Below are 26784 nucleotides of genomic sequence, written 5' to 3'. Positions count from 1 at the left end.
AGGAATATAAATGTAGGTATAAGGTCATGTTTTTTTAATGTGATGAGTTGGAAGACTTGCAAGAGGGAAGATATATTTATTCCTTTGCTCGCTGAATTGCTTATACTCCTACTAGATATATAAAATCTTGAAAACTAGTCATATTTTATTTTGAGATTTTTGTATAAGAGAAGTATTTGAAGTTTTTTGATGCTTTTTTTTCTCTGATAACCATGCAGACGTTTTGACTAAAAAAACCTGAACTGCTTCTGATAATCTTCCCTTTTATGGTATCCTGTGTTCCTAGTCATGTCATTGCCTTGTCATTAATTAGAGAGAAATTTCAAACTTGCAGTCAAAGACTTTTTCAAAACTAAATTTGAGTTATGCCACCAAGTATAGTGTTAAATTTTAACCTCTTTACAATTACCCAGTAAAGGACAAGATTTATCAAGAGTTTTTATTTCCTAGAATAATACATAAAATGAACATGTTTGTACTTTAAAAGAAGTCACAATTACTGATAATCTGCTTATAAAGGTGTGTTGAGACTAGAAACCAAGTTTATCTTGCTAAAGGCTTTAGTATTATGCATCTAGAATGACTAAAGTTTGTGGAGTTGTACTGCTAATTTAGATGTTATGCTGGTTTTGGTGAGTGATATAAAAGATTCTCTGTTCTTTGTCAGCATTAAAAAGTTTCAAGGGGAATACTTAATCATAGAGTGGTTTGTCTGTGGATTTATGAAAGATTTCAGCAAGTGTTTTCATCATAAAGTAATTAAACCTTTCTAGTAGTTTTTCTATTCAGTAAATAAAATATGACTGTCAGATTTGGCTGAGAATAAAAATGAGAGAGAAAATAAGATAATTTTAATTTTCTTTGTGTACCCAAGTGAAACAGAATTATCTTTTGTGGTTCGTGCCTGTCAGGCTTTTGTGTTATGACTTTCTTAGCTTCTGGCAAGGCCAGAATTGAGAATATCTTGTAAAATAATTCAAAAGCAACAACAACAAAAAAACCCCAGTAACTTTTAAAGCATAAAAACATGAAAGCTTTTTTGTTTCTCTAGAACCAACAGTTGTGCCAACCACGTCAGCCCGAGTGGAGCCGCAGGTCGTGAGTTCCGCGTCCAGTCACAGTTCCAGCACCTCTACCTCAGAGCAGGCCTCTGATGCAGCTCCCACCGTCTCCACCAGCCAGCCCTCTGCAGCCCCAGAGACGACTCCCAGTCTGCCCAGTGGCAGCACTGCTGGTACTTTAGCTGGAGGTACAGAATAAGAACTTCCTGAGCTGTTGTGTTGCCTCCAAGTACAAGGAAGGTAGAGGAAGTTAATCAGCATTCTCTAGATTAAATGGCAGGACTGCAGCATCACAGTAGTAAGTTGAGAGGGCAGGAATCTCAGAAAGACCATTGAGTTCTCCGCAAAGGTAAAGGAAATTGTGCTGGAGCTTTCTGCTTTTGCCTGTTGGAATGATTTGGTTATATGTAATGAGTCACATCCTTGCTTTTTGAGGAGATGGAATGTAGTTCACTGGGAAGTAAATCTCCCATTGCTGTGTGTTAGAGATGCCTTTTTTAATGTGTTGTAAGGAAGTGAAGGCTTTATACAGATTCCTTGAACCTCCTGTAGATCCCTCCCGTGGGAGCACATTTATACAGACCTGTATGGATACAGACATATAACAGCTGTATATGCAGGTAGCACCCATAACATCAGACAAAAGGCTGCCCTGTGTGCAAGTGAGGTGAGGGACAAAAACCCTGAGTGCAGCAGAGGTGCACAGGACTTTGAGTTCTCTGAGGCTCACTAACCACAGGGGGAATCTGTCCTCCTTTCCTGCTGATAACATGCCTTAAGTTAGTGGGATAAAGCAAGTGTCAGTTCACATTCTCCAGTGAACAATTCAGTTTTGGTTCATTTGTCAGGCATAGCTAAGTGTTATTTTTTTGTATTTAGTGTGTTTTGGTTTAGTCTAGATCTGGTTTTCCGTTGGTTACGTATTTAATCATGAAATACTGACGGTTTTTTTATATTAAGGCACTGCTTTACAGTGATCAGCTTTACTAATTTCTTTCACTTCAATATTAATTTTCTTCAAGATGATGTAAGAAGAACTGCATCCAATACAACACTGGAAACTGGCCCTCCGGCCATGCCAAGGTTACCATCCTGCTGCCCTCAGCATTCTCCTTGTGGAGGACCCTCACAGACTCATCATGCACTGGGGCACCCCCATACCAGCTGCTTTCAGCAGCATGGCCACCACTTCCAGCACCACCACCATCACCACCACACCCCTCACCCGGCTGTGCCGCTGTCTCCGTCGTTCAGTGACTCCAGCTGTCCTGTGGAGAGGCCTCCCCCAGTGCCTGCCCCGTGCGGGGCAAGCAGCAGTTCTGGCACCACTTACCATGACCAGGCACGTGCAATTCTTGTGACTCTGTCACACCTGGGGACTTGGTCTTTCCAGCTGTTACAGATAGGAGAGGATAGAATAGGATGCTGAATTAGAAATAAATATCTTCCTCTGCATTGGGCAAGGGAGCTAAAGGGAGAAGTTAAGTCATAATATATGAATGCAAAAATGTGAAATTTTATAGAAAGATACAATTCTACAAGTAATCTTTGACAGCTGACCTCTTGAGGACTATAAAATGATAGTGACTGTTTAATCACACGTAAGTACCTTGATATAACTCTACCCATCGTAGCAGTTTTGCAAAGCAGATAATTGAGCTGCTATGAGAGAAGAAAAACACCATCCCGTGTTCTGTATATAAAAGGTATAAAAGAGTTGTGCCTCTAAAAGCATTGAGTTTTTAAAGGCTTTTTCAGTAATGAAAATTGAAGCTTTAAAACAGTACAGTGATAAAAAAGAACTGTGCAAACATAATTTACAATATGCAGAACTATCAATCTGATCCCTGTTTGAAGTGTAATACATCAGGCACAACTAAAATGCTAAAAGCAGGTTTTACATCCAAGTATTTCAGTGCACGTAGCTCCTGTGTACTTACTGATTTATCCATCAGTGTTTGTGGTGGGGTTTTTTTGTTTAATTGGGGGTTTTTGGTTGGTTGGTTTGGGGTTTTTTAACAGAATCGAGTGTAATGAATTTAGTCTCTTACCAGATGCAAGAACTTAGGCATAAAAAATGTTAACCATATTTAAAGAATGTTCCAGAGTCAAACCTTAAAACTGAAAAATTTGGATCCCAGTAACAGTAATTTTTATTTATTATAACATGATATTTGAGTGTGACTTTGTTTTCAATGTGTGAAGAATTGCTTGAACAAAGATGGTTTCTTTACGCAGCAGGCTTTGCCAGTAGACTTAAGCAGCAGCGGTATAAGAAGTCATGGAAGTGGTGCTTTCCATGGAACATCTGCTTTTGATCCCTGCTGTCCTGGTTCCTCATCCCGAACCACGATCTACGGGCACCAGGCTGGGGCTGGCCCGAGCCAGTCGATGGCCATAGACGGGTACGGATCGAGCATCGTGGCGCAGCCGCAGCCCCAACCTCCTCCTCAGGCATCGCTCTCCTCCTGCCGGCATTACATGCATTCTCCCTGTAAGTACTGACAGAAGAGCCTCCCTGACAACATGGGAAAACCCTTACTGTCTGCTTGCACTGATCTCAGAACTGGCCTAGCAACTAAGTGTATTGAAACAGTTAACCTTGTGCAGGGGATTTGAACAGGATCAAGGTAAAGTTAAAATATTTTCTTCTGAGTGACCATTACGACATTGAGACTTTGACTGTATTTATTATGTAAATATTTTTCATCTCCTTTGTATTCTAGCACTGGCTTTTATTGTCCTTGTTTGTTACCCTGTCCCATACCTCAGTGAGTTCAGCTTTAGCAAGCTCAGAAAGTCAATGCATTTGTTTGATTGTGATTTCTTCTTTTGGTTTTGTTTATGCAGAATAGTGAACTTGGAAAGGGGTGAGGATTGAACTTGTAAAAGTTAAACAACAAACAAGGAATAAAGTTGGGAGGGGATTCTCCCCCTCTACCTCTGCTCTTATGAGACTCCACCTGGAGTACCGTATCCAGGTTTGGGCTCCTCAGCACAAGGACATAGACTTGTAGCAAGTCTGGAGGAGAGCCATGAAGACTGTCAGAGGGCTGGAGCAGCTCTGCTATGAGGACAGGCTGAGAGAGTTGGAATTGTTCAGGCTAGGGAAGAAAAGGCGATGGGGTGACCTTAATGCAGCCTTTCAGTGTCTTAAGGGGCTCCAAGAGAGCTGGAGATGGACTTCTGACAAGGGCTTGTAGTGACAGGACAAAGGTGAATGGCTTCAAACTGAAAGAGAGTAGGGTTAGGTTGGATATATGAAAGAAATTCTTTCCTGTGAGAGTGGTGAGGGATTGGCACAGATTGCCCAGGGAAGCAGTTGATGTCCCATCCCTGGAAGTGTTCAAGGCCAGGCTGGACAGCCACGGCAGGAGTGTTGGAACTAGTTGATAAATTTAAGGTCCCTTCCAACACAAACCAAACCATTCTATGTATCTTTCTCAGTGTATGTCACACAGACTTTTATTTTTTGATTTATTTTCGCCAGTGCTGGCAAATGGCTGCAGAAAATGCAGGTTTTTTCTAGGGTATATCCTTATGTTTAAGAATTGTGTAACCATGTGTTCCCATGTTCAAACTGGTGCAATAATTCTGAAGCACCTGTGTGAAGATACTTCTTGAAATAAGTTTAAATCAAAACCTGCTACTGACCAAATTAAAAGCACATGATGTTTTCATTGCAGATGCTTCCTTGACCAGACCTCTTCACCATCAAGCTTCTGCATGTCCTCATTCTCATGGAAATCCTCCTCCACAGCCTCAACCTCCACCTCAAGTAGATTATGTTATCCCTCATCCAGTGCATCCCTTCCATCCTTCAATTTCCTCTCATGCATCTTCTCATCCTGTTCCACCTCCACCACCAACTCATCCTTTAGCCAGTGCAGCTGCTCCAATACCACAGCATCTTCCTGCAACACACCAGCCTATATCCCATCACATCCCTGCAACAGCCCCTACGGCACAGAGGCTACACCCTCATGAAGTGATCCAGAGGATGGAGGTCCAGAGAAGAAGGATGATGCAACACCCAACGTATGTCACAAATGTACTCAGAACAATATCTAAACATATAATTCGTTCCCCTCAGGTTTGTAAAATGATGTGAATCTCAAACTGTTAATTGCGTGGTTAGGAACTGTTAGTGTTAAACCATGGTAAGAAGGGTCTTTACCTGTCGTCACAGCCGCATGAGTGTTAAGAGTGAACCTGCTGCGTTACGTCTCCCAGTAGTGTCTCCAGGTAAGGCAGGGAAGACAAGGGGAGCTTCTGTGTCTCTTGCCCATTATGCATCCTGTAGGTAACAAGCAGGAATTCCTTTTCAAGCTTGACAGCCTAGAAAGTACATCATAAGCTCCATTCAAATGTGTTCTTGACAACATGTTTTGCCTTGTTGATGCTGTTGAAATTCTTTTTACCTAACTAATGCTGTAAAATAAAATGAACAGTTTATCATAAGAGACTTTACCAGGTTTAATTCTGATTAGATATCTGCATATCTTTACTATGCCTTTATGTCTTTAGAAGAGGAGTAGGACATCGATCACATTCTCATACAGATATGCAATGTTGGGATGTAGCTTTGGTGATATTAAGATATGCTACTGTTGTTGCTTAACTAGAGTCCTTACACAAGTATCAACAGATAGCAGATCAGTAGTAGCTTAGTGTTTAATCACAGAGTAACTGAAGTTACTTTAATTCTGGATATAACACATTTGAATATCCAAGAGAATTTCAAGAATGAGCTCTCTAGTTTTTGCTTCTAACTTTGTTATACAAATTTTGCTTGTAAGTAATCTAAAACTCATTTAGAAGTTAATGCTTGAAGAGAATTTTGCTTTAGCTGCAACTTTTGAGGCAGTTTCCAGGTTATTTATAAAAATGTCTATAGGCAGTAACTGCTCACAAATGGCACATGACAGACCAGGCAGTGACTGTGAAGGCAGCAAGATATTTAAGGAAAAATAATAGTGGCAACTATCTTACCAGATCTGGAAATCTTCCAGTCATTTGGGGCTTGGAACTGTGAAAATTGGCATTTCTTAGTGTAGTGAATTTCCTTTCTATGTATAGAAATTGTAGTCAGATGTTGATAGTAGGTTTTTTGTTAGTGACTTCAGGGAGAATGTCAGTCTTGGATCAGACAGTGCTCAGTGACATATGTCCTCTATAGTTCTGGTTTGGAATCGTATGGAATTGTTCTGCCCTTGGTCCTCCTTTTCCCCTCTAATCTTCATACAAATTACATGCAAAATCAATCTTGTAGGTGTCTTGGCCCAACCTCGTATAAATCAGGTTATACTCTGACAGCCAGAAACTTGTGTATATTTGCTGTTATTGAGCACAGACTTGAGACTGCCAACAGGCTTGTGGCTCCTTCAGTTCTGTGACCCAGAATCTCCACATGTTCCTAACACATTGTTTCCCTCTTCATTTCGACAAATAACCCAAGGGATGGTCAAGCTTGTTTCCCTTCTGTCTGACAGTGTAGGACTTTTCAGGATTGGAAATAGAGAACAGTTAGAGTCCTCTTCTCACTGTCATGGATCAGCTGTGCATGCAACAGCTGTAACTTCTTGGGGTCTTGGAATCAGCCATAAAATGTGCAGAAGGCAGCAGTGTGTGAGGATGCCCTGCATCTGTACAATGTATGGGCTTTCTGTTTGCTTTAAATCTGAGTACCCACTTTATATAGAAACTATGGGGTGGACAGTCTGGTAATGTTACATTTATAAATTATTTCTGTAATTTAAATATGTTTCTTTTAGATTAAGACTTTTTTAGGGAAAATGAGCCTAATGACATTGAAGTTTCATATAGCTGTGGAAGTTGTTTTGCTATGGGATTGGGATTTGGGGTTTTTTTAAATTGTGGCTTTTGTCCCTGCTGTGTGAGGTTTGGGTTAAACTTTGTCAGCCTTTCTGGAGTCATGTCTGCTGAGTGGAGAACAGATCCTTGCAGCTGAAGCTGCCTTTGGTTTTGCATATGAAATCTGTGCTACAGTTAGTTTCTAAGTTATATTTAAAGCTGAAATTAAAACACTGCATAGGGAGTTTCTTATTTTAAAGGCATTGCAGTAAATCAGTCTGTAACATTTTGGTTATGAGTGTTGCTGTCTTGGTAGTAACAAGAACGTGACAATAACTGTTGCTGGTTTATGTTGTTTAGACGTGCTCATGAGCGGCCTCCTCCGCATCCTCACAGAATGCATCCCAATTATGGGCATGGGCATCACATTCATGTGCCTCAGACTATGTCTTCCCATCCTCGCCAAGCTCCAGAGAGATCTGCCTGGTTAGTAATCAGACACTATTTTAGCTCTTTGGGACTGGGGACAGAAGACCATAATGTGCTGATAATGCTGGCTGTGATTTTAAAAAGTGCTGCATGCACCTATAGCTTAAAATTTGTAGATGTTGATGTGGCTTTGAAATAGTGCTTTGAGTACTCAATGTCTTAAATATATTTCTAGCATTTTCTAGAGGCTTGGATTTCAGTTATGAACTAGTATTATTCTTTCCCCTTTGTCTGAACTTATTCAAAATTGCATCAGGCCCACTTAGAAAGCATGCACTTGAGTTCAACAATATATTTATTATTTAAAAAAATATACTTTGGGCTATTAGGGAAGAGGTGCATGCTTAGCAGCTGCTGTTCCCACTGCACATGCTGCAGACAAGTCTCCACATAGATAGTATTCCTGGGCACTACAAATGTGGAGTCATCTCAACTGATTTTTCATAATAAATCTTCACATCTGATTTTAAAAGAACTGTTATTTAGGGTAGAATGTCTTTAGCAAAGTTTAAATAAGGTTAAAAAGAAAAATCCTTGCATAAACCTGTTGCTGTAGCTGTGCTGGGCTGTAGGCTGTCCAAAGCAATGGAATTGTATTTGGGGGCAAGATGTACCTTTCCTGTAATGCCTCTTTCCTTTGCGTGACAGGGAACTGGGAATTGAAGCTGGTGTGACTGCAGCTACCTACCCTCCAGGGCCTTTGCATCCCCACCTGGCCCACTACCACGCCCCTCCTCGACTTCATCACCTGCAAATAGGGGCTCTGCCTCTAATGGTAAGGACACAGCTTATAAAAAGTTAAAGTCAGTGCTCATTGTAATTGTTTGTCAGGAAAACTGGACATGTGTACACTGCTGCAAAGTGCTTCAGCTGAAGGAGAGAATACCTCGCTGTGTCTGTCTGTGTGTTTCAGCCAGCCTGGGAAGCTTGAACAGACTCACTGTGTGCTAAAACAGGATAGGACATCAGCATTTCTAACTTCAGCTCTTGTAAAACGAAACATACTGCAACTAAATTGTCACTTGCATTGCAATGCATTGACCCTCTGCATCTGATGTTTAAAGTTCAGGTTCTTCTTTATGTAGTTTTGGATTGTTAAAGGTACCAACTTTCCAACCAGTGCATGAGAATTAGTACTGATGGTTTTGTTTTAAGGTGTATATTTAGCACAACTAGAATTCCATCTAGAGATTTGATTGTTTTCAAATACTATTTGTTATTCATCAACATGAATTCATGTGATAAAGTATATGATTTTGTAGTATGAAGTGTTATAAGCAACAGGAAGTGTGAGGGTAAGCTAATCTCTTGTTATATGTAACACTTTAATGTAACACTTTAATCTACAGTAGAAGACCAAAACAAGCCAGCATATATTTTGTGTTGTTACAGAGTTAGTTTTGAGGGAAAGTTTGTAGGTTTATTTCAAGTTTTTCTAAGTTTTGTTTCCTGAAAATTCATAGAGACAAACTTTAGTTTAACAGAGTAAGTTTAGTGTTTCTGTGTGGTATTGTGTGGTGAACCAATAATATTTAATCCTCCTAAAGCTAGATAATCTAATCAAAATTGTGAGTTCATCTGTAAACAAACACTAAAATTATAATAAAAATACCCCTGCAAGTCTCATGTTTCCAAAATTCCTCAGTTAGTTGCCTGAATAGACATCTGGGGATTGACCTGTACATTTTCAACCAAACTGTAGTGTTTTCAATGTGGTCTTACATTGGTCATTCCTCACTCTGACTGACAAACATGATAATCCTTGAGTACTTCCCTGTTATGAGGGTTGGTAATTCACTGATGCCCATCTTGCATAGTTGCCACAGATTTTTCTAAAGCAGTCTGTAGAATTTGGTATTTTAATGCAGCCAACAAAGTTCTTACTGCATAACCTTATCTCCTGTGCATCATCAATCAAGTGAAGATTTTCTGCATTCTTCAGTTTGGTGTCTGGTTTTTCAGGTGGATGAAAACTGGTTTATCTCCTTGCATTTATTTCATGTGTTGTGCTAGAACAGGTAACATCAGTTGCTTTAGATTCCCAAAGACAAAGGGCCCTCCTAATACTTTAGGGAACTGCAACTGCATTAGGAGGCAGCAAGATAAATATGCCTGGTTTAGCTCATTTTCTGTCAAGGCTAATGAGTCAGCTTCAGGATTTACTTCCATTATTCCTGTGAAGTTTCTAGAAACTTCAGATGATCCTTTTATTACACTGTGATGAGAAACTTTTAATTGCATTTTAACTTCAATTGGGGTATTCCTAGAGCTAAAATGTTACATAAGCAAGTAGTTGGGATCCCACTGTTGTCTTTTTAGCAGTAGAACAGAAAAAAGCTGTGATAGGAAGTACTTCTGAAGGTTCTCTGATAAAATATTTTAGGGACCATTGCCCTTGAGCTCAGTAACTGCTGTTTCTAATTGGTAAAAGTGGCAGGTGAAATAAGATTCTTCAACTTGTACACACTGTACTGACTGTTTTATTGTGAACAGACTGCTGGAAGCAGCACTTCCTCCAGTGTTTGGGTCTGGCTTGAACCTTGCTGTGATCAGATGGAGTGTTATGACTTTGAAGTGTTGAGTCTCTGACTAGTTTTAAGTGTATTCAGACTACACACAGTAGAAGAGCACAGGCAGGTTACAGCACCCTAGAAGTTATATATACAAGTTCAAAGCATTACAAATGCCTTTTGATGATTCCACCCCTTCTATGGCAATAATGAAAGTCAAAATTTTCATTTGCATGTATGTGAGAGACAGTGGATATGTCAGCAGAATTGATTTTGAATAGAGAGCAGGTAATCAGTGGAGGTTTTCATCTAACAAAGTTAAACCAAAGTGCTATAAAAGGCATCAGATGAAGTGCAGCTGCCACCTCTTTGGTTTTTTCATTGTAACTGTAGGAACAGGGGCTGGAGGGCACAGGCTGCCCTGTGGGTGGAGTCCCTCTGCTCAGTGGCTGATGTTCTGAGGAGTGTGTTCTTCTTCCTCTAAGTGCAGAGAGTACTGAGTAGAAATTTCTTTGGCCCATTAGTAATGTCTGATGCAGATGTCATAAACTGCTGCTGTTCTTTTTTTGGGTTTTGGGGTTTTTTTTAAGTGAGGGTTGTCTTTTTCTAAGTAATGGCTGCAGTTGCTCACCTAGAAATTTGCTTAGTGTTGAGTCCACTTTCTAAAATGTCATCAAGCCCTGGTGGCACTGTGGATTTCTTCTGTGGAGTCTAAAAACCTTTGAACTATCACCAGACTGTAAAGGACATAATGATTAATTGGCCTTTAATGACATTACGACTCTGATATATCGGTCTCTGATTTTAATTGGGTGCAGATAACCTAATCCTCATCTAGTCAGTGCTGGAATGCAGATTGCAGTTTAATCCTCAGGGAGACAAAATGATAAAGGTATGTGGGGGAAGATAACCAGTGTTCAGCAGCTCTGACAGTCCAAATAGAGGGTTGGGGAAACAAATTTCCTTTTCTACTGGCTTGGGTGAAGGAACTTCTACCTGTTTAAATGTTGCTTCTGGAGGAGTCCTAGATTAAAAGCAGTTAGGAAGAGCTTGCTGCCCTCCTTGATTTAACACAATTACTTTGAGTGTGACTGTGGCTTAGAGTAGGTTGTGTTTCCACTGTTACTGTTTTAATGTTGTGTTTGTGCTGAGGAAAGATCTGTCAGATGAAGACCATTCTGGGCAAATATCCATTCTGCTACCTTGATCATTTCTAGGAAGACTCAAGTGAGGATCAATGCATGGCAAAACTAATGAACCATCAGACAAGAAGGACACAGGAGACAAAGGCTTTTTATCTCTCCCTCTGTTCCTCCCTGACGGCAGTATTTGTTGTTAGAGGCCACTTCAATTTCTGTTTACTGTGACTGCCTGTGGCTGCATTTTTGGCACTGTTGATGAAAGGCTTTTTGACTCTGAGTGCCCTGCACCAGTTACCACATCTGGGGGGACAGGATGGCAATTTCTCTAATTTAATAAGCTGACACGGATGTTGGTAGGAACATGACATTTTCATAATGAACTACATACGAGCCACAGTTCTGACTACCATAGGTACAGTTTTCAGATCATATTGTGGTTAGCAGTGGGATTTGCTGATGAGTGTTTTTTGTGGTGTTTTGTTGGAGGGGGTTTTGTGTTGTTTTTTTTTAGTTCTGTTTCTGTTTTATTAAATATCTCTTAAATAATGCGGACTATCCACATGCTTCTTAAATTGTTTCAGCTACCTGTAGTTAAGCAGAGAATTAGCATATGGGGTGTGCTGTTCCATTCTATTGACTCCAGCTTCTTCTGTTCTTTGAACAGTGTCCTGTTAAATGGGAATTTTAGGGGCATGGAGTGTTTTCCTCTGTAGGAGAGCCTTAGTGTTCTGTTCTTTACCTGCTGAATGATTCAGAGTGGGTGAGGTCATCTCTACACTTAGTTGTAAAAATCAGGAGGGGTTTGGCCATCCAGGCCAGTGGGGTCTCAGCTCAGTATGGTGGGTGTGTGCTGGTCAGATACTGGTGCTCAGAGGGCAAACATGCAGGTATTGCAGGTCTAAGAGATGCAGCTGTTCTGCACCAAAAAAGCAAAGAAACTTTCTGTAACAGATCTGAACACTTCAGGCTGTAATTTAATGTAGTAATAGTAGTTCAAGATGAAGTTTAGGTTACCCTTGATTAGCTGCATCAAATACAATTGCATTTTTCAAGAAAATGGACTTTTGTTGGACAGCTTCTACTTTTTTTTCTTACTATAAAGATGAATTACTGTTTTTTGTAGAATAAGGCTTTTGAAGAGCACTCAGTTTGTGTTCCCCTCAGACACAGGTACAGCTGGATTTTATCTGTGCAGCAGGGGTTGCTTGTTGCCTCACACAGTGTCTCTCTATGAAAATAGCAGTTTTTCCTTGTTTGAATTTGGCTTATTAAGACATTAATTGATTTGCTTTACTACTTTTTCAGATTTGATAGTAGTTGAGCACAAGCTTACTGTTGGAATTTGTTTTAATGTGAGTGAAGATCATACTTAATGTGATGAAATGTGGCATAGCAGGTTGGGATGGACAAGATAAATAGAACCAGCCAGTGGAAGAATCTCTGCCCTGACTGTTGCAGCTGAAAAGCAGAAAGATCCTGCAAAGGCAGAGGGTGTTTAAAGGAGGGTAGCAAGGAAGGAAACTTTCCCTGCAGTTTAGCTGTTCGAAACTGTCTCAGAACGTTTGTGTTGTAAACAGTTCAGACTTGGCCTTGAATTCTTTTAGTTGCTGCAAATTTTTGTGGTTAGGGAAGTGTCAATAGAAAGTGCAAAACCAGAAACAGATGATAATTGCTCTACAGGAAAAAGAGTTCTTGGCAAACTTGTACTGGAATTTGTAGGTGCAGAGTACATTGCTTTAAAGTATATATTTTAATTTGACTGTATCCAAAAGAACACATACAATCATACAGGCACTTCGTGCAGACTGGCATGACCTTCAACTGCTTGCATTCTTCATCAACTTTAAACCTTTCCTGTTTTTTTTTTATGTTCAATATGAGAACCTACTAAAAACAAACTTCCATTTGTGTGTGAAGCTGTTTTGAGAGAGCTGAAATCTTTTTGCATTTGAAGCTTGATAGTAATTTTCAAAGGGATTTTATTTTAGTAAGACTGTAGTTGGGCATTAGTGATAGTTCTCTCTTGCCCATCTTTTCTCCATCTTGTATCACAAATGTACTTGGTTAAAATCTTGCTGTATTAGCAGACTGCTTATTCCTCAGGTGTAAAAGAACTGGGTTTTTTTCTTAGAGATGTTTTTTCAACGTAGTGTTTTATTTGGCCAGGAATATAAACTGTGCTCACATGGTATTTTATAAAAGAGCCTGTGCAGAATGTGTGTTCAGGTACCTTTGCAGAGTCACATCTGTGACTTTGCAGCTCCTGTAAGGATGCAGGATCTGCACTAGCAGATGCCTTGTTTTCCAAAAGACTGTTTTCAAATCATGGTCAACACAAAAAACTCCAAGTGAAAATTACTTCTGAGAGTTGGGTTAGTTTTTGTCAGGAGTTTCCTTTCCTCTGAGTGGTAGGAACTGGTTCACAGTGTAATAACAGGCAATAGAAACTGCCAAATGATGCCAGAGAGGTCTGTGCCCAGTGAAAACCTGGGACAGTAAACATGTTCAGTGTGAAGGAGTGACCTAGTTCTTGAAATATGTTTTCTGTAATTGGAATTCCATGCTTAAATGCAGCATGAATCAGAAATCCCTGATTATCTGAGACAGATTCCCACAATGTAGTTTTTACCAATTAGCATATTTTAATCCACTCTCCCAAATTTCCTTTGTTACAGCCACAGTTTATACTGTCAAATAGTAAAACCCATGACACCAACAGATACTACTTATGTGAAATGTTTAGATATGCACATGAATATCATCTTCAGCTTTTATTACTCTGATTTGTTGTAACTTACAACTACTGTTGTGGCTGCATCTGTGGCTCCTGCTGGCACTATGTTATGGTCATTTAACAAGCACCATGTAAACTGCTTTAAAATAATCAGATTCTGCATTTCTTTTCTGGAAAAAAAATTATTTAGAGCAGAAAAATCTTTTCTATCCCTGTCAGCTTGTAGTTACGACACTGGATTTGAAAACTATGGAAAGGCAGCTTATTGGTCTGTTCTGTGATGTGAGTAGGTCTGTCTAGGCCTGTGCATTCATTCATTATATATGTTATATATATGTTGAGCTTCAAAGGGTCTGCTGGAAAGAAAAGCCACACGTGAATACCAGACTTCATTAATAATATCTGAGGTATCTGACTTGTTGACAGGCTCACAAGATGAATTTTGAGCTGTCGGGTGCAGCAGCAGAGACATTATCAGCTGATAGCACAGAAAGGAAGATAGAACTCAAGTCTTAATGTTATTTCCACATGCAGTGCACTCTCTGTGGGGTTAAGTAAACTGAGTCTTCTGATCATCTGCGTTTGGGGCTTTCTTCACCTGTTATTAGAGATTGCTGCTGGTGTGTTTCTGACAAAAACTTGATGCCATTATTCACCCATCTTGCTGGGGTACAAATGGAATGCAAAGTCCTGCTGTGAAGGTGGTCCCTGGGATGGTAACTGCCTTTCAGCCTTTCAGTATGGAAAGTGCTGGTGCTTGAGGGGCCTGTGGGATACAGCACTGGACACCAGTATTGTGTTCTCTGCTTATATCCCTTAATATGCAAAGAGGTCAGTGAATGCAGTGGATGCTTGAATATGGAGTGTGTGTAGAGTTACCTGTGACTTTAGATGTAAGTTTTGAGTGGTAATTTTTACCTGTCTCTCATTATGAAGTGTGTCTGAGGATGTTCTGTTGTTCTGGGTAAGATAAGAATGTTGGCTGTTTTTTCCAGACTGAGTATTAGCCTTGTTTCTTCTGTAGTACCAAAAATGTACATTTGAAAATCTATAGCAAGTCCTTTTCATAACTTCATTTGTAGCTGTTGGGTGTTCTGTTTACAAAAATAGCTAGATATTTAGGGTGGTTTATACAATATAGTTTGAGATTTTGAGAATTGAGTCCAAGCAGTATGTAATGCAGATGTGGAGAGATAATGGAAGATCTGGTCTCACTCCTGTTTTGATCCTGCTTAAGTGTAGAGGGCTCAGAGTGGTGTGTTGTGCTGTGGTTGGACCTGTATGCTCAGGCTGAGGAGTATAAATAATAAGTGATTCAATGAAAGCAAAAGGAACTTAAATCTTGTGAAGTGAACAGGAAAATACTGACACTGTTGTGAATAGGTTTAACTGAACGTCTGCTGTTTGAATAGGTACCAGACATGGCGGGCTACCCTCACATCCGTTACATTTCATCGGGATTGGATGGAACATCATTCAGAGGCCCTTTCAGGGGCAATTTTGAGGTTTGTAATAGAAAAAAACTAGATATATGTCAAAATATGTCATGAGGGAATATGGGGAGGGTTATATGGTAGAGCTAGTTTGATATATAGTTATAAAAGAATCATAAAGCAAATACCCTTTATTTGTGGAATGCCCTCACCATGATGAACTGGAACAAAAGCACATTGAGCAGGCAGAATCAGAGGTGCCCTGGACAGTGCAGGCTTAGGGGCTTATTAACTGACAGTACATCTTGCTCTGCCCACCACCCACTAGTAGGGCAGAGTATTCACATGATACGCTGGTAGAGGGTAGTGGTGTCTCAGTAACTGTGCCAGAATCCTCCTGGTGGGGTTGAAGCTTGGCAGCTTTAACAGTGCTGTCCTACTATGGAGTGCAGGAATTGAAATGGAGTGAAGAAAGCAAAACAGGAGAAAATAAAAGGTATCAGATGCAGAGAGTTAATGACCTAGTCCACTGAAAACCTCTTCAGTGACATCTCATGGTTCTAACAAACTCATTGCTGGAGAAAAATAAATCAGTCATTGGATTTCAATTTAAGCCACTTTTTTATTCTTCTAGCCTTAATGACTGTTAGAAAGCAAATATTTACATAGCGTATTTTAATTGCTTTTTCCTCATTAAACACAAAAATACATGTGAACATACTGATAACCATTCCTAGCTGACAAAAAAGTTCTAATTTTTTAGTAGTAAAATAATGTTTCCCTATAACTTAAAATACCAGGCAGTGTTGTGTGGGTTTTGCCTCAGAAGCCCTTCAGTTTTCCCACACAACATACTCTTTTTGTCTTTGCCTGTATTTGAGTAAGGTGGGAAATAAGAGCTTGTCATTCTAAAACTGGAAATGGGTTAGAATAAAATTAATATTTACTCAAGGCAGTTAAGTAACAGTTTTTACACTGTTTATTCCTTCATGATTTTTAGGAGCTGATTCACTTGGAAGAGCGATTAGGCAACGTTAATCGTGGAGCAACACAGGGAACTATAGAAAGATGCACATATCCACATAAGTACAAAAAGGTGAGGATTTCTCAAGCTGTGGCCTGTCTATAATAGTTCTTTCAACATGTAATAATGTTTATGGTTAGCTTAAATCTGCAGAAGTGTCAGCTTCAAGGAGTGCATGTTTTGTCTATGAGGTTTCAAGGACTGTAAGCAAAGCTTACAATGCCACTTCTTTCCCAAGGAAAACTTAAAATTTGTTCCTTAGATAAAGAGCTCCTGTAATGTGATAAACAAAAGTGGTTTGATATGATGAATTAACTTGTCCAGCTGTTACGAGTAGCCTTGTGAGCACTGAAATAACTACTGGTAATAGCAAAATTGTCAACAGACTTCAGTGGGAACTCATGAAGTAATTAAGTCTTTATTTTTTGCAGTAAATTGTTCCTGATGCTTACTTGCTTGGTATATATCAAATTAACCTTTACTCTGATCACATTACTGGGACACTGGAAGTTTTGAATATGACACATAATTTTGACAACTGAGATTCTTTCAATTGGAATGTAGTGTATGATAATATAGAATCCCATCCACATGGATATATAGTTTTTTTACACTTAATAGTTAGTGGCATAAGCTACTAGGTTTGAAAGGATTTTTTTTCCTTCTACATGAATGAAATCAAGAGATTGATACATAGACAATAAGTAAAAGGACTGATTGCAGCACATGAAATTAATACATTCACAGTCCTGCAGACCTTCACAGTTAGCACTAGTTAAGTCTGAAATGTCTAGGTTTTGTTCCAAGTGCTGATTCTTGATTCATTTTGGTTCACATACATTTGAATAAATATTACAAAATGTTTTCAAAGAATTACTTGTTGAATATGTATCAAAAACAGATTTTACTCAGTTTGTCAATAATGTCATCTCTACTAATAAGGTAACAACTGATTGGTTCTCACAGAGGAAACTGCACTGCAAACAAGATGGGGAGGAAGGAACAGAGGAAGACACAGAGGAAAAGTGTACCATCTGTTTGTCTATATTGGAGGAAGGTGAAGATGTAAGGTAAATAACACTGAGTATCAATCAGAATGTGATGTTAACTGTTCTGGCACAGTGCACTCAACCACTGTCTGTCACTGAACTGGTGAAATGGAACAAGTTGCAGTTGCAAACACACATTGTTCAGTCTGTATTGTCTTTAGGTGAAATGTAGGTTATTTTATTACAGTCTCTTAAAGTTGATTGCCTGTGTTACAACATGAGCCTAAGCTGATACCCTGAATTAATCAGGACTGTCACTTTTAGTTTTTCTGAACTAGTGCTACTTAAGCTATAACAGATTTAAATCAGTCTAATACAGCAGAAGCCAGTTGGTCCTTGACTTCATTGCCCATACCCATTTCTTCTTGAAACTACACAGAATGGAGGTTCAACTGGACAGGCTGTAAAACCTGGGGGAAAACAGGCACCTGCAGAAAGAACAGCCCTCAGCAGGAACCCCCTGTTGGGCTCTGTCCAGTGTGTGTTGATCTGGAAATGCTGCACTAACACTGGTGTTTCTCTGTTCTGACAGGCGCCTTCCTTGTATGCACCTTTTCCACCAAGTCTGTGTAGATCAGTGGTTGATCACCAACAAGAAGTGCCCCATTTGCAGAGTGGACATTGAGGCTCAGCTGCCTAGTGAAAGTTGACACTGCTTTCCAGAACTCTTGTCCTCCACTCGCTCCCTCTCATCCTTCCTGGTACTGCAGTCAACCAAAGATGGCATGACTTACCTGCGCAGATTTGGAAGCATTGAACCTTAGAGTGCTGGCTCTGCTACATGGTACAACTAATGCTAGACCTACAGTTTATGTAGAAGACAGTTGAGTTTCAGTGTATTTATAAATTTTTTTAATTTTTTTTTTTAGGTTTTACATTTTTTTCCTTTAAATTCATTACTGTATTTTTGCATGGTTCCTTGTATTGCATTTGTTTGCACATATTATGGGCTTTGTGACCCCAAACTTGCAGGCAAGATTAGCTGCTTTAGTAAGTAGAATTGTGTGGTCTCTTTTTTTGGTTTGTTTTATGTAGTATCAAGCTTTGAAAAAATGATTTTACTCATTACTAACCTCGAACTCCTTAATTTAATCGATCATATATTTTAGTTTAAATGTATAAAGATCATCTAGAAAAGGATAATATTATGTATTGAGACATTCCTTAATTAGGAAAAAATGGCTGCTGTATATTTACAATATCAGTTCTGAGTCAAATAACATCCTTAATACTGGGAACAGAATATGACCTATATTCAGTTTGACTGATACATATAGCATACTCATCACCAGAGTTTGTCTGATCAGATTTTTGTGTTTGTTTTTAAAATTTCAGCACAATGCAGATATATTTGAATGTCAATATTAAACATTTAGACTGCTGTTCAGATTGTATTTATCATTTTCTTCTATGTCTAGAAATTTGAATCCCTAACTTAAATATATGCTGCTGTGAAACAGCTCTAGTGAACACTAAATGTTGATTTCAGTTAGCTGGATTGTAGATACTTGCAGACTGAAAGAATTATTAGGGAAATGGAAAAAGAACTTAGAATCTCTTTGGTCTTCTGCTAACTTAAGTTGAAGTATCTGCGCACATTGAGGATTGTTTTTTGTTTTTTTCTTTTTGTTGTTGTTGCTGTTTGGGTTTTGTTGTTGGTTTGTGGTTTTTTTAATATAAAACCATTCAGTAAGGACTTAAAGCTGCAGGGTTTCTGTTTGGGTTTATATACATGCATTCATAGAATTTCTAAGGATTCCAGGCTTGTCTTGGGATTTTTATTAGATTTAAAGTTAATAAAGTTAGCTAAATCCACTTGTCTCTTGTTTTTATTTTTCATTAGTAAATTGAAAGCCTGTAAATTTCTGTAGAAACTGAGACATAAATTATGTGGTTACCTAGTTTTTGCCTTGATCATAGATTCCCTCTTTATAAATTCCCAACAGTCCATCACTGATTGAAATATTTTCTATAGTTAAGATTTGCTGCATAATATAGTATATAGAATTAAGTTATAATGTACTAACATTTTGCCTTTGGAGAAGGTTTTAATCCACATCAGGATTCAAGTTGCTCCTCAACATTCTTTGACAAATAATAGATTATAGTTTATTTAAATGTGCTCAACATTGCAAAATGCAAATGTGCAAAAACATTGAGACAATATTTCTGTCACTTTGGGAAAGGTGTTCCTTGGGGATCAGAGATAAACATGGCAATGAGCTTGCATTAAGCCACCTGCTTTGTAAGTGGATTGAATAATAAATACCTTCAGTTTCTCTTGTCTTTGTCTTTCATAATCAGATTGTGTACAATGGTTTACAGTAAATCTAGAAGATGAACTGTTATGTTTACACTAAAAAATGATCCATTTATAAATATTACCTTATCTAATTTGATGCCTGTTTCTGTCTGGTTAAAGCGGCTTCCTTTTTTTTTTCTTTTTTTTTTTTCTGGCAACAAACTTCACACCTCTGGCACTGAGGCTTTAAGTGGAAAGGAATTTTATTCCAGCATATGTGATAGGTGGACCTTTTCAAGCTGAACTGCGTTGCCAGAACTGACCTTAGAACCACTTTGCGCTTGGGGATAAGGGAGAGGCAGCCCAGGACTGGAGTGCTGCAAAACCTGCCCTGGTTTCTGCTAAAGCTGCTGGAACGGGGTGGCTGGAGGAGACTGAGGGACTCTGGAGCTGGAGCTGCATTGCTGAAAACGAGTACAAGGAACTGGAAGGACTGAACAGCCACTTTGTTTTCCAGTGACTGTTGGAAAGAAGGAAAGTTAATTGACCACTAATGCTTGAAGACTGATGACACTTCTAAAAGTTTCCAAGGAGGTACTTGAAAAACATGGGACAAAAAACACGGGGCCTCTGAAACAGTAGAGCCCCTGGGTATCTGATAGAATCTATTTTGGCTTTGTTACAGGATAAAGAAGCACAGGTTTGAGGAATTTTTTTATTTTATTTTTTAGGAAATATTTTATGGGTCTGATTTGAGTGCCTGGTACTAGAGGTATTTTAGTGTCCATGGTTTGGTTTGTTTTATAACAGCTACTGATACTGTCTTGCTTTTAAATGTGTGCATAACATTGTAATGTGATGTTGAACACTTTGTCAGGAATCACAGTGTTCTGATCTTAATGCTGTTGCAGGGGCTAAAAAAGCTGCAGCTTCTGTTCCAGAAGGTTGTGACTTAACTGTAATTTAAGAGGAGAAAGAGTAGGCTTTTCATTTTGAAAATTTCCACCACTTACTGTGCTTTATATGCTTAGATGCATTGCCTTAAGTTTTCTGCAGCATCTTTGAAGATAAGATTCTCAACAGTATGCATCAAATTACTTTTCATATAAAATTCCATTGTCAAAAGAACTCCTTTTGTATGCAATAAATAAAATGTTAGACTGGTATCATTCAAAATCTGTTTCCTATGCAAGTTATTTTTTTCCTTTGCCTTCTTTTGCTCTGAAACCTTGATGTGTAAACATTCCTTTGGGTGGGTACATGTATTAAGAATTTCAGGTACTGCCTCAGGAAACCCCAGCGAAGGGTCGACATTAAGCCACAGTTAATGATGCAGAAAAACAGCATCCTGTGGAGATTTGGAATTCGGTTCCAGTTTGGGGGCACTGCAGAATTGTAATCCGACTTTTAGGTCAGTTTGGGGAACTACTGTAGCGTTCCAAGTCTCTGAATCTCAGGAGTCGTTATTAAACTACCTATTGTGTATGCAATTTAAAGCTGTAACAGGTGTTTGGGTATTGTCTCTGCCGCTCCTGCGAGCCTTCCCTGTGCTGCCGCAGCGCCGGGTCCGGCCTGGCCGCCCGTACCCTCGGTGCGAAGCGCAGCTGCCCGCGGTACTTCCCGGCCCGTTCCCGGCCCGTTCTCGCTCCGGCGCTGCCGCTGCTTTGGGGGTGCCCCCCCTGTCCGGGCCCGGCTGGGGCCGCCCCCCCTGCAGCGCCGGAGCCGGAAGCGGCCTGGGCCGTTTCCTGCTTGGGCGGGGCCTGCGCGTGCGGCCAATCGCTCGCTTGCATCCTACGAAGTTGGCCAATGGGCGTGCGCGCGGGGGTTTAAAGGGAGCCGCGGGAGCGCGAGGCGGTGGTCGCCGGTTCGGCTGCGGAGGGAGCGGGTCGTGTCGGTGCGAGCGGTGACGGCTCCCACACGTTGTCTGTGCCATGGCGCTGCCGGCGGCGCGACGCGCCCCTGTGAGTGCTGCGGCGGGCAGGGGGCGAGGAAGGGGCCGGGCGGCGGCCGGCAAGGGGGTGAGAGGGGCCTCTGCTCTCAGGCCGCGGCCCCAGCGGGCTGGGAGAGCAGGGCCTGTGCCCTGAGTGAGGGGCTGTAGCCTAAGGGGAGGGAGTGGCGGCCCTTGGCGCTCTGTCCGGCCGGTCCCCGGGGCCGCGGCGGGGCCGTGAGGGGCACGCGGGGTGCGAGGCCCCCGCACTGGGCAGGCCCTGCCGCGGCCTTGGCCCCCGCGCCTCCCCAGCGGAGCGGGACGGGGACGCCAAAGCTGCGGAGCGGGGAACGCGTAGGGAGGGCCCACAGGCACCTTTTTTCCGCGGTGATTGTCGAAGGGTTTAAACTGAACTCCACGAGAAACCGGAACCCTGGTGGGTTTTTTTGCTGGGCACAGCAAAGGATATGTGTAGGGTCGCTTTTCAATTTATATGGCGTTTATTTAACAAAGAACTTGCATTATGCATCTTCTTGGGAGTACTGCTATAGAGACGAAGTAAGTACAAGAAAGGGTTAAGTAGCAGGTGAGCACTCTAACCTTAAAAACTTATTCGAAAGTATGAGATTGGGTGCGTTGCTCAAGTTTTACAACGCAGTTCAGAGAGTACAGTGCTGTGAAACAGAGAAGACTTGTTCGTCGGAACGTACGTAGGGAGTAAAAGCTGGTTGAGCAGTGGTGGCAGGCACGGAGGCAGACGCGTACAGCGGGTAAGTGTATAATGGAGTTAGCTATCGGGAGTTCGTGGCTTCTGACTCTTAAGCTTTTGCAATTTTGCCTTTTCAGGTCACTAGAAGGATGGAGAATGCCGTGTCTGACCTTAAAAGCAAAGCAAAAACTCAAGTTCCTGGCAAAAGGGCTGCTTTGGAGGAAATCGGAAATAAAGTTGCAACAAGAACAACACACATAACTAAGGTAAAGGAACATTTGAAATTTCTCTCTAGGGAAAAGTTGGCCCCCACTGTTGTAATAACAGCTGTTTTCAATACAGAGAACAGAATGCCCCAAAGCATCCATAAAACCTGTGAAAGGACCTAGCAAGATGACAAATGGAAGTGTCCTGCCTAAAGCTCCAGCTGCTGTGACTCAAGCAATCAAAGAAACTGATGTTCCAAAGGTAGGAAATGATGATTTCTGTTTTGATTTTTAATTTCATTTGCAACTTGAAGCTCTGACTTCAGAGTAGTTTGTCTGTAGCAGTATCTCGTTTCCCTGAGGTTTTGGTTTAATGCATGTTGTATTTAAAGGCTGATATTCTGAGTGGCAGAACAAGCTGTTGAAGTACTGGATGAAGTTTCTGCTTTAGCTGGCACTTACTAGAAGGTCTTTGGCTCTGCCTGTGTGGCATTTCGGTGAAAACTTGCTGTACTAACTACAGTACAAGCTTGGTTTCAATTCTGTTTAAAGGAATTGTATTAGTATTTGGAGAAATGTGGAAACAAAGAAACATTGAAACTTAAGCCATAGATACATAAGGTGTGTTCACAGCTGTGATCTGTTCCTTAGGCGCTGTCTCCTGTCCCTATGGATGTATCCATGCAAGAGGAGGATTTGTGCCAAGCCTTCTCTGACGTGTTACTCCACAATGTTGAAGACATTGATGCTGAGGACACGGACAATCCCCAGCTGTGTAGTGACTATGTCAAAGACATCTACCTGTATCTGAGAGAGCTTGAGGTACGATGTGCTGTGTCTGCACTGCTGCCTGCAGCATGTGTGTGTGGGGGGGGAATGGCTCCTGTAGCGTGGGGGGGCTCCCTGCTCACACAGCTCCCTCTGTCCCCCCCACAGCTCCAGCAGTCCATCCGCCCCCATTACATGGACGGGAAGACCATCAACGGGCGCATGAGAGCGATTCTGGTGGATTGGCTAATCCAGGTCCACTCGAGGTTCCAGCTCCTGCAGGAGACACTGTACATGTGTGTTGCGGTTATGGATCGCTTCTTACAAGTAAGATACATTTCTGTTCATGTTCGGATCAGAAGACCTAATCAATTACTGTGTTTTTAAATGAGTTTGGGATTTATCCTTCCTTTATAAACCTGACTCTACAAAATCTGCTCTTTGTGTAAGAGCTGTTACAGTGTAGCACCTTAGAGGCTGCTGCCCTCTGAGTCTGTCAATACAGACACTTTTGACTCATACTGGAAAATCTTATCTATGTTGTGAGAATGAGCACTGCCATACTGGTAAACTGATAAATTCAAATCTATTTATCTAGAGTTTGACATTTTGGGTCCTTATTTTTTAAATTCCTATGTTGCAGAATTATCCAGTACCTCGCAAGAAGCTTCAGCTGGTGGGTGTAACAGCAATGCTTGTAGCTTCAAAATATGAAGAGATAGTGTGTCCTGATGTAGCAGACTTTGTTTACATTACTGACAATGCCTACACCAGCCATGAAATAAGAGAAATGGAGATTATTATTCTTAAAGAATTAAACTTCGATTTGGGGCGGCCTCTTCCAGTTCACTTCTTAAGAAGAGCATCAAAAGCTGGGGAGGTGGGTACTTGTCCTCATTATCTAGCACTTTTCCTTACTTGTAAAGTCTGTCAGGATTGCTTCTGGCATTTTTATCATGTGATCTTACTTGCCTTCTGCTTAAATGCTGGATCAGGAAATACTCAGCTCTGAAACGCCACCGTGTGGAGTAACACGGCAATGTCGCCGTGGCAGCCACAGCAGCAGTTCATGCTCTTGTTTACTGGGGCCTGTGTTCACTCTTAGTGGCAGTAACTTCTAATGTTAAATTAAACATGCCTAGAGCAGGACCCTTGTTTTTAATCTTCTTAATCCTGGTGATCAGAGTACTTACTAGTGAAACACTGGCAATGTTGCAGTTCTTTGTAATCTGTTTGCAAATACCATGTTAAGAATCAAAAGATAAGCTTTCTCTTTGATTCAGCCCTTTTTTCCCCACCTCAGTAGTTACTCAGGTGAACTGTCCACACTTTGAAGTGGGCTTCAATTACCTCAACAGACCATGGGTAACTCGATTTAATAAGCTTCTCCTTAAGTCATTTTACACTTTTCCTCCCTTGGTGTGTGTTACAGAGGGAGCACTTGTATCCCTGCCTGAGCACTGCACTACTTGATACTGCAGTTCTCTGTTAAAACCCCTCACTTGACTGTGTCTAAATTCCAAATGGCTGTTAGTCTGGACTGATTGGGACTCCAGTCTCAATTTGGAGATGAATGCCTGTTAGGGAGAATAGTCCCTGAACTGTGTAAAGATTTTGCTGACCATTTTTGTTTTGTTACTGAATACAATAAACAATTCTGAATGATTAGGATAAAGTGAAGTGAAACTTTGTGGATTAACGAGCTCTTAATCTGGTAGGCCAATGCTAAGCAACATACTCTGGCAAAATACCTGATGGAGCTGACACTGGTAGACTATGACATGGTGCACCATCGTCCTTCAGAGATTGCAGCTGCTGCATTATGCTTGTCCCAAAAGATCCTGGGACATGACAAGTGGGTAAGTATTGTAATGAAACTTGTTGGTAGTTCTTTCTTCAGTCAATGGAATTGAACCATTAAATAATTCAGAAAATCGTGCTGAAGTTGGTAATAATGCTGATGCTCAAATGACAGTTGGACAGCCTGATGCCCAGTTGCAGTTTAAAGGTCACACTGTAAATAAAGGTAGATGTTCATAATTCTTGCAATATATGTAGCATAATGAAATCCTGGATCATGAATAGTGAATTGTAATTCAGCTTGTGGTTACTCCTAAAAAGCTGCTTCTTCTATTGTCTGTGCAGTGTAGAAATATGATTATTGAAATTGATGTGTCCAGACTTCTTCTGCACATCAGAAGTTACTCTGGATCTGTCATTTAAACTGACAGCTGCAGTTTCCAGCACTTGAGGCTTAGCCTGAAGCTAAGGGTGTTTGCTGCCTGAAGTGGCTGTGCCTTGAGCAGCAGTTCCTGCTTCACAAGTGTCAAGTTTCTCCCTGTTCTGCTGCAGGGCACAAAGCAGCAATATTACACTGGGTATACAGAAGACAGTCTTCTGATGACTATGAAACATATGGCCAAGAACGTGGTCAAAGTAAACGAGAAGTTAACAAAATACACTGTAAGTATCATGACTTAAATTCTGACTTTAATGTTTTAAAAATATCTTGGATGCATATTGTGGCTTCTTAGTTAAATATTTGGTATGTTATCTTAAAGCATATGCTATTCTGACAGGCCTGTGAGAGACTGTTACATTTTAGACAAACTGTGGTCTTGCTGCTTGGGAGCTGGTTCACTTCCAGCCCTGTTGGCTTGTTTTCCAGCCACTCAGGCTACTGGATCCAAAATTATCTGCCTGAACGTAGCTATGGTATGTATAAATCCTTTGTTACTCTGTTCCTCTACCTCTGCAGGCTGTAAAGAACAAGTATGCAAGCAGCAAACTACTGATGATCAGCACAATCCCTCAGCTGAGCAGTCAGATAATCAAAGACCTGGCTGCATCACTCCTCTGAAAACCCTGAGGGGTCTGCACTTTGTCTCATGTCCTGAGGTCAAACCACTGCTCTTTGTACATAGCATTCTCCAGCCGCACCCCACACTGCAGACTCGCCCGGAACGTGAAGTTTTAAACATATTTTGTAATGCAACTTTCTATAAAATAAAGCTCCTCTCTTTTAAATGCTGAGTGTGCCTCTCTAAGGTACTGCCTAGAGGTGTCTGCAATCTATTGTACAAGCAGGACATTTGACTGAGTAGGTGATTGATATAACTTGCAGTTGAATGGGAATTGTCCTCTGTGGTTGTTTCCAATGTGAATCTCCAGGCTTTATAACAGTGCATTGTATTTATTACCTTATTTCACTCTTCAGGTAAGAAATAGCAGACAATCTTTTTTTTATGTGCCGTAAAGAATACTGAATATGTACTTTCAGTGCCTTGTCCCAGAAAGTATAAATTCCCAAGGAATGTCTTTTTTCTTATTTTCTATTGTTTATTGCCTTCAAGTTAGGAGAAAGAAGTAGCCTAGCTTTAACATGTCTTAACCTTGTAAATCTTTGTGTTTAGGTCAACATCAGGCAGTAGTGTGTTATCTGTGTGCCTAACAAAGGGAGCTAAGGTAGGAAAATTCTCAGTCTCCTGTGATGCCAACCATGGTGCAGAGGTGCAGGTGTGGAACTGTAAGGATATGAGACCTTTTGAAACCAGCTTAGCTCTTAAAACTTACTTGCTCTACTTCTTGAAAAGAACTCCCCTAGCTTTTCATTGCCTGTTCACTTGTCCACATCTTCCCTCCCCCTGCTTCTCCAATTAACCTCTGTACCTGGGAT

The 26784-nt window shown here is 40.7% G+C and overlaps 2 protein-coding genes across 7 annotated transcripts in view; both read left to right on the top strand.

Annotated features, from left to right (window-relative positions):
- RNF111 (ring finger protein 111) overlaps positions 1-19071 on the top strand; it is a 41898-nt gene extending 22827 nt beyond the window's left edge. For 3 of the 6 annotated variants that reach the window (XM_071568107.1, XM_071568102.1, XM_071568108.1), the window contains exons 5-14: positions 1052-1249; positions 2084-2403; positions 3300-3555; positions 4748-5099; positions 7236-7361; positions 8013-8139; positions 15163-15255; positions 16184-16279; positions 17150-17277; positions 17789-19071. In XM_071568107.1, coding sequence (XP_071424208.1) covers positions 1052-1249; positions 2084-2403; positions 3300-3555; positions 4748-5099; positions 7236-7361; positions 8013-8139; positions 15163-15255; positions 16184-16279; positions 17150-17277; positions 17789-17906 — 1814 coding nt within the window. In that variant the 3' untranslated portion in view covers positions 17907-19071. The remainder of the gene's footprint in view (positions 1-1051; positions 1250-2083; positions 2404-3299; positions 3556-4747; positions 5100-7235; positions 7362-8012; positions 8140-15162; positions 15256-16183; positions 16280-17149; positions 17278-17788) is intronic. The other 3 variants (XM_071568105.1, XM_071568103.1, XM_071568104.1) reach the window with 3 other exon arrangements.
- Positions 19072-21328: 2257 nt separating this feature from the next.
- On the top strand, positions 21329-26135 carry CCNB2 (cyclin B2). Its single transcript, XM_071568045.1, has 9 exons — positions 21329-21459; positions 22272-22400; positions 22477-22602; positions 22992-23162; positions 23277-23435; positions 23752-23988; positions 24827-24967; positions 25461-25571; positions 25867-26135. The coding sequence occupies exons 1-9, from the start codon at positions 21430-21432 to the stop codon at positions 25966-25968; spliced, it is 1206 nt and encodes a 401-aa protein (XP_071424146.1). The 5' UTR covers positions 21329-21429; the 3' UTR covers positions 25969-26135.
- The last annotated feature ends 649 nt before the right edge of the window (positions 26136-26784 follow it).

Source organism: Pithys albifrons, chromosome 13 (genome assembly GCF_047495875.1).
Source record: "Pithys albifrons albifrons isolate INPA30051 chromosome 13, PitAlb_v1, whole genome shotgun sequence".
In the NCBI taxonomy this organism is placed as follows: domain Eukaryota; kingdom Metazoa; phylum Chordata; class Aves; order Passeriformes; family Thamnophilidae; genus Pithys; species Pithys albifrons.
Note: the sequence above shows the minus strand (reverse complement) of the source record. Positions and strands in the feature narration are given on the sequence as shown.

Excerpts from the sequence above, each read along its gene's own strand:
- CCNB2 (XM_071568045.1), top strand. The coding sequence starts at position 21,430 with ATGGCGCTGCCGGCGGCGCGACGCGCCCCT. Across the intron at positions 21,460-22,271 it reads CGGCGGCGCGACGCGCCCCT|GTCACTAGAAGGATGGAGAA; the intron begins GTGAGTGCTGCG and ends TTGCCTTTTCAG. Across the intron at positions 23,436-23,751 it reads TTATGGATCGCTTCTTACAA|AATTATCCAGTACCTCGCAA; the intron begins GTAAGATACATT and ends CCTATGTTGCAG.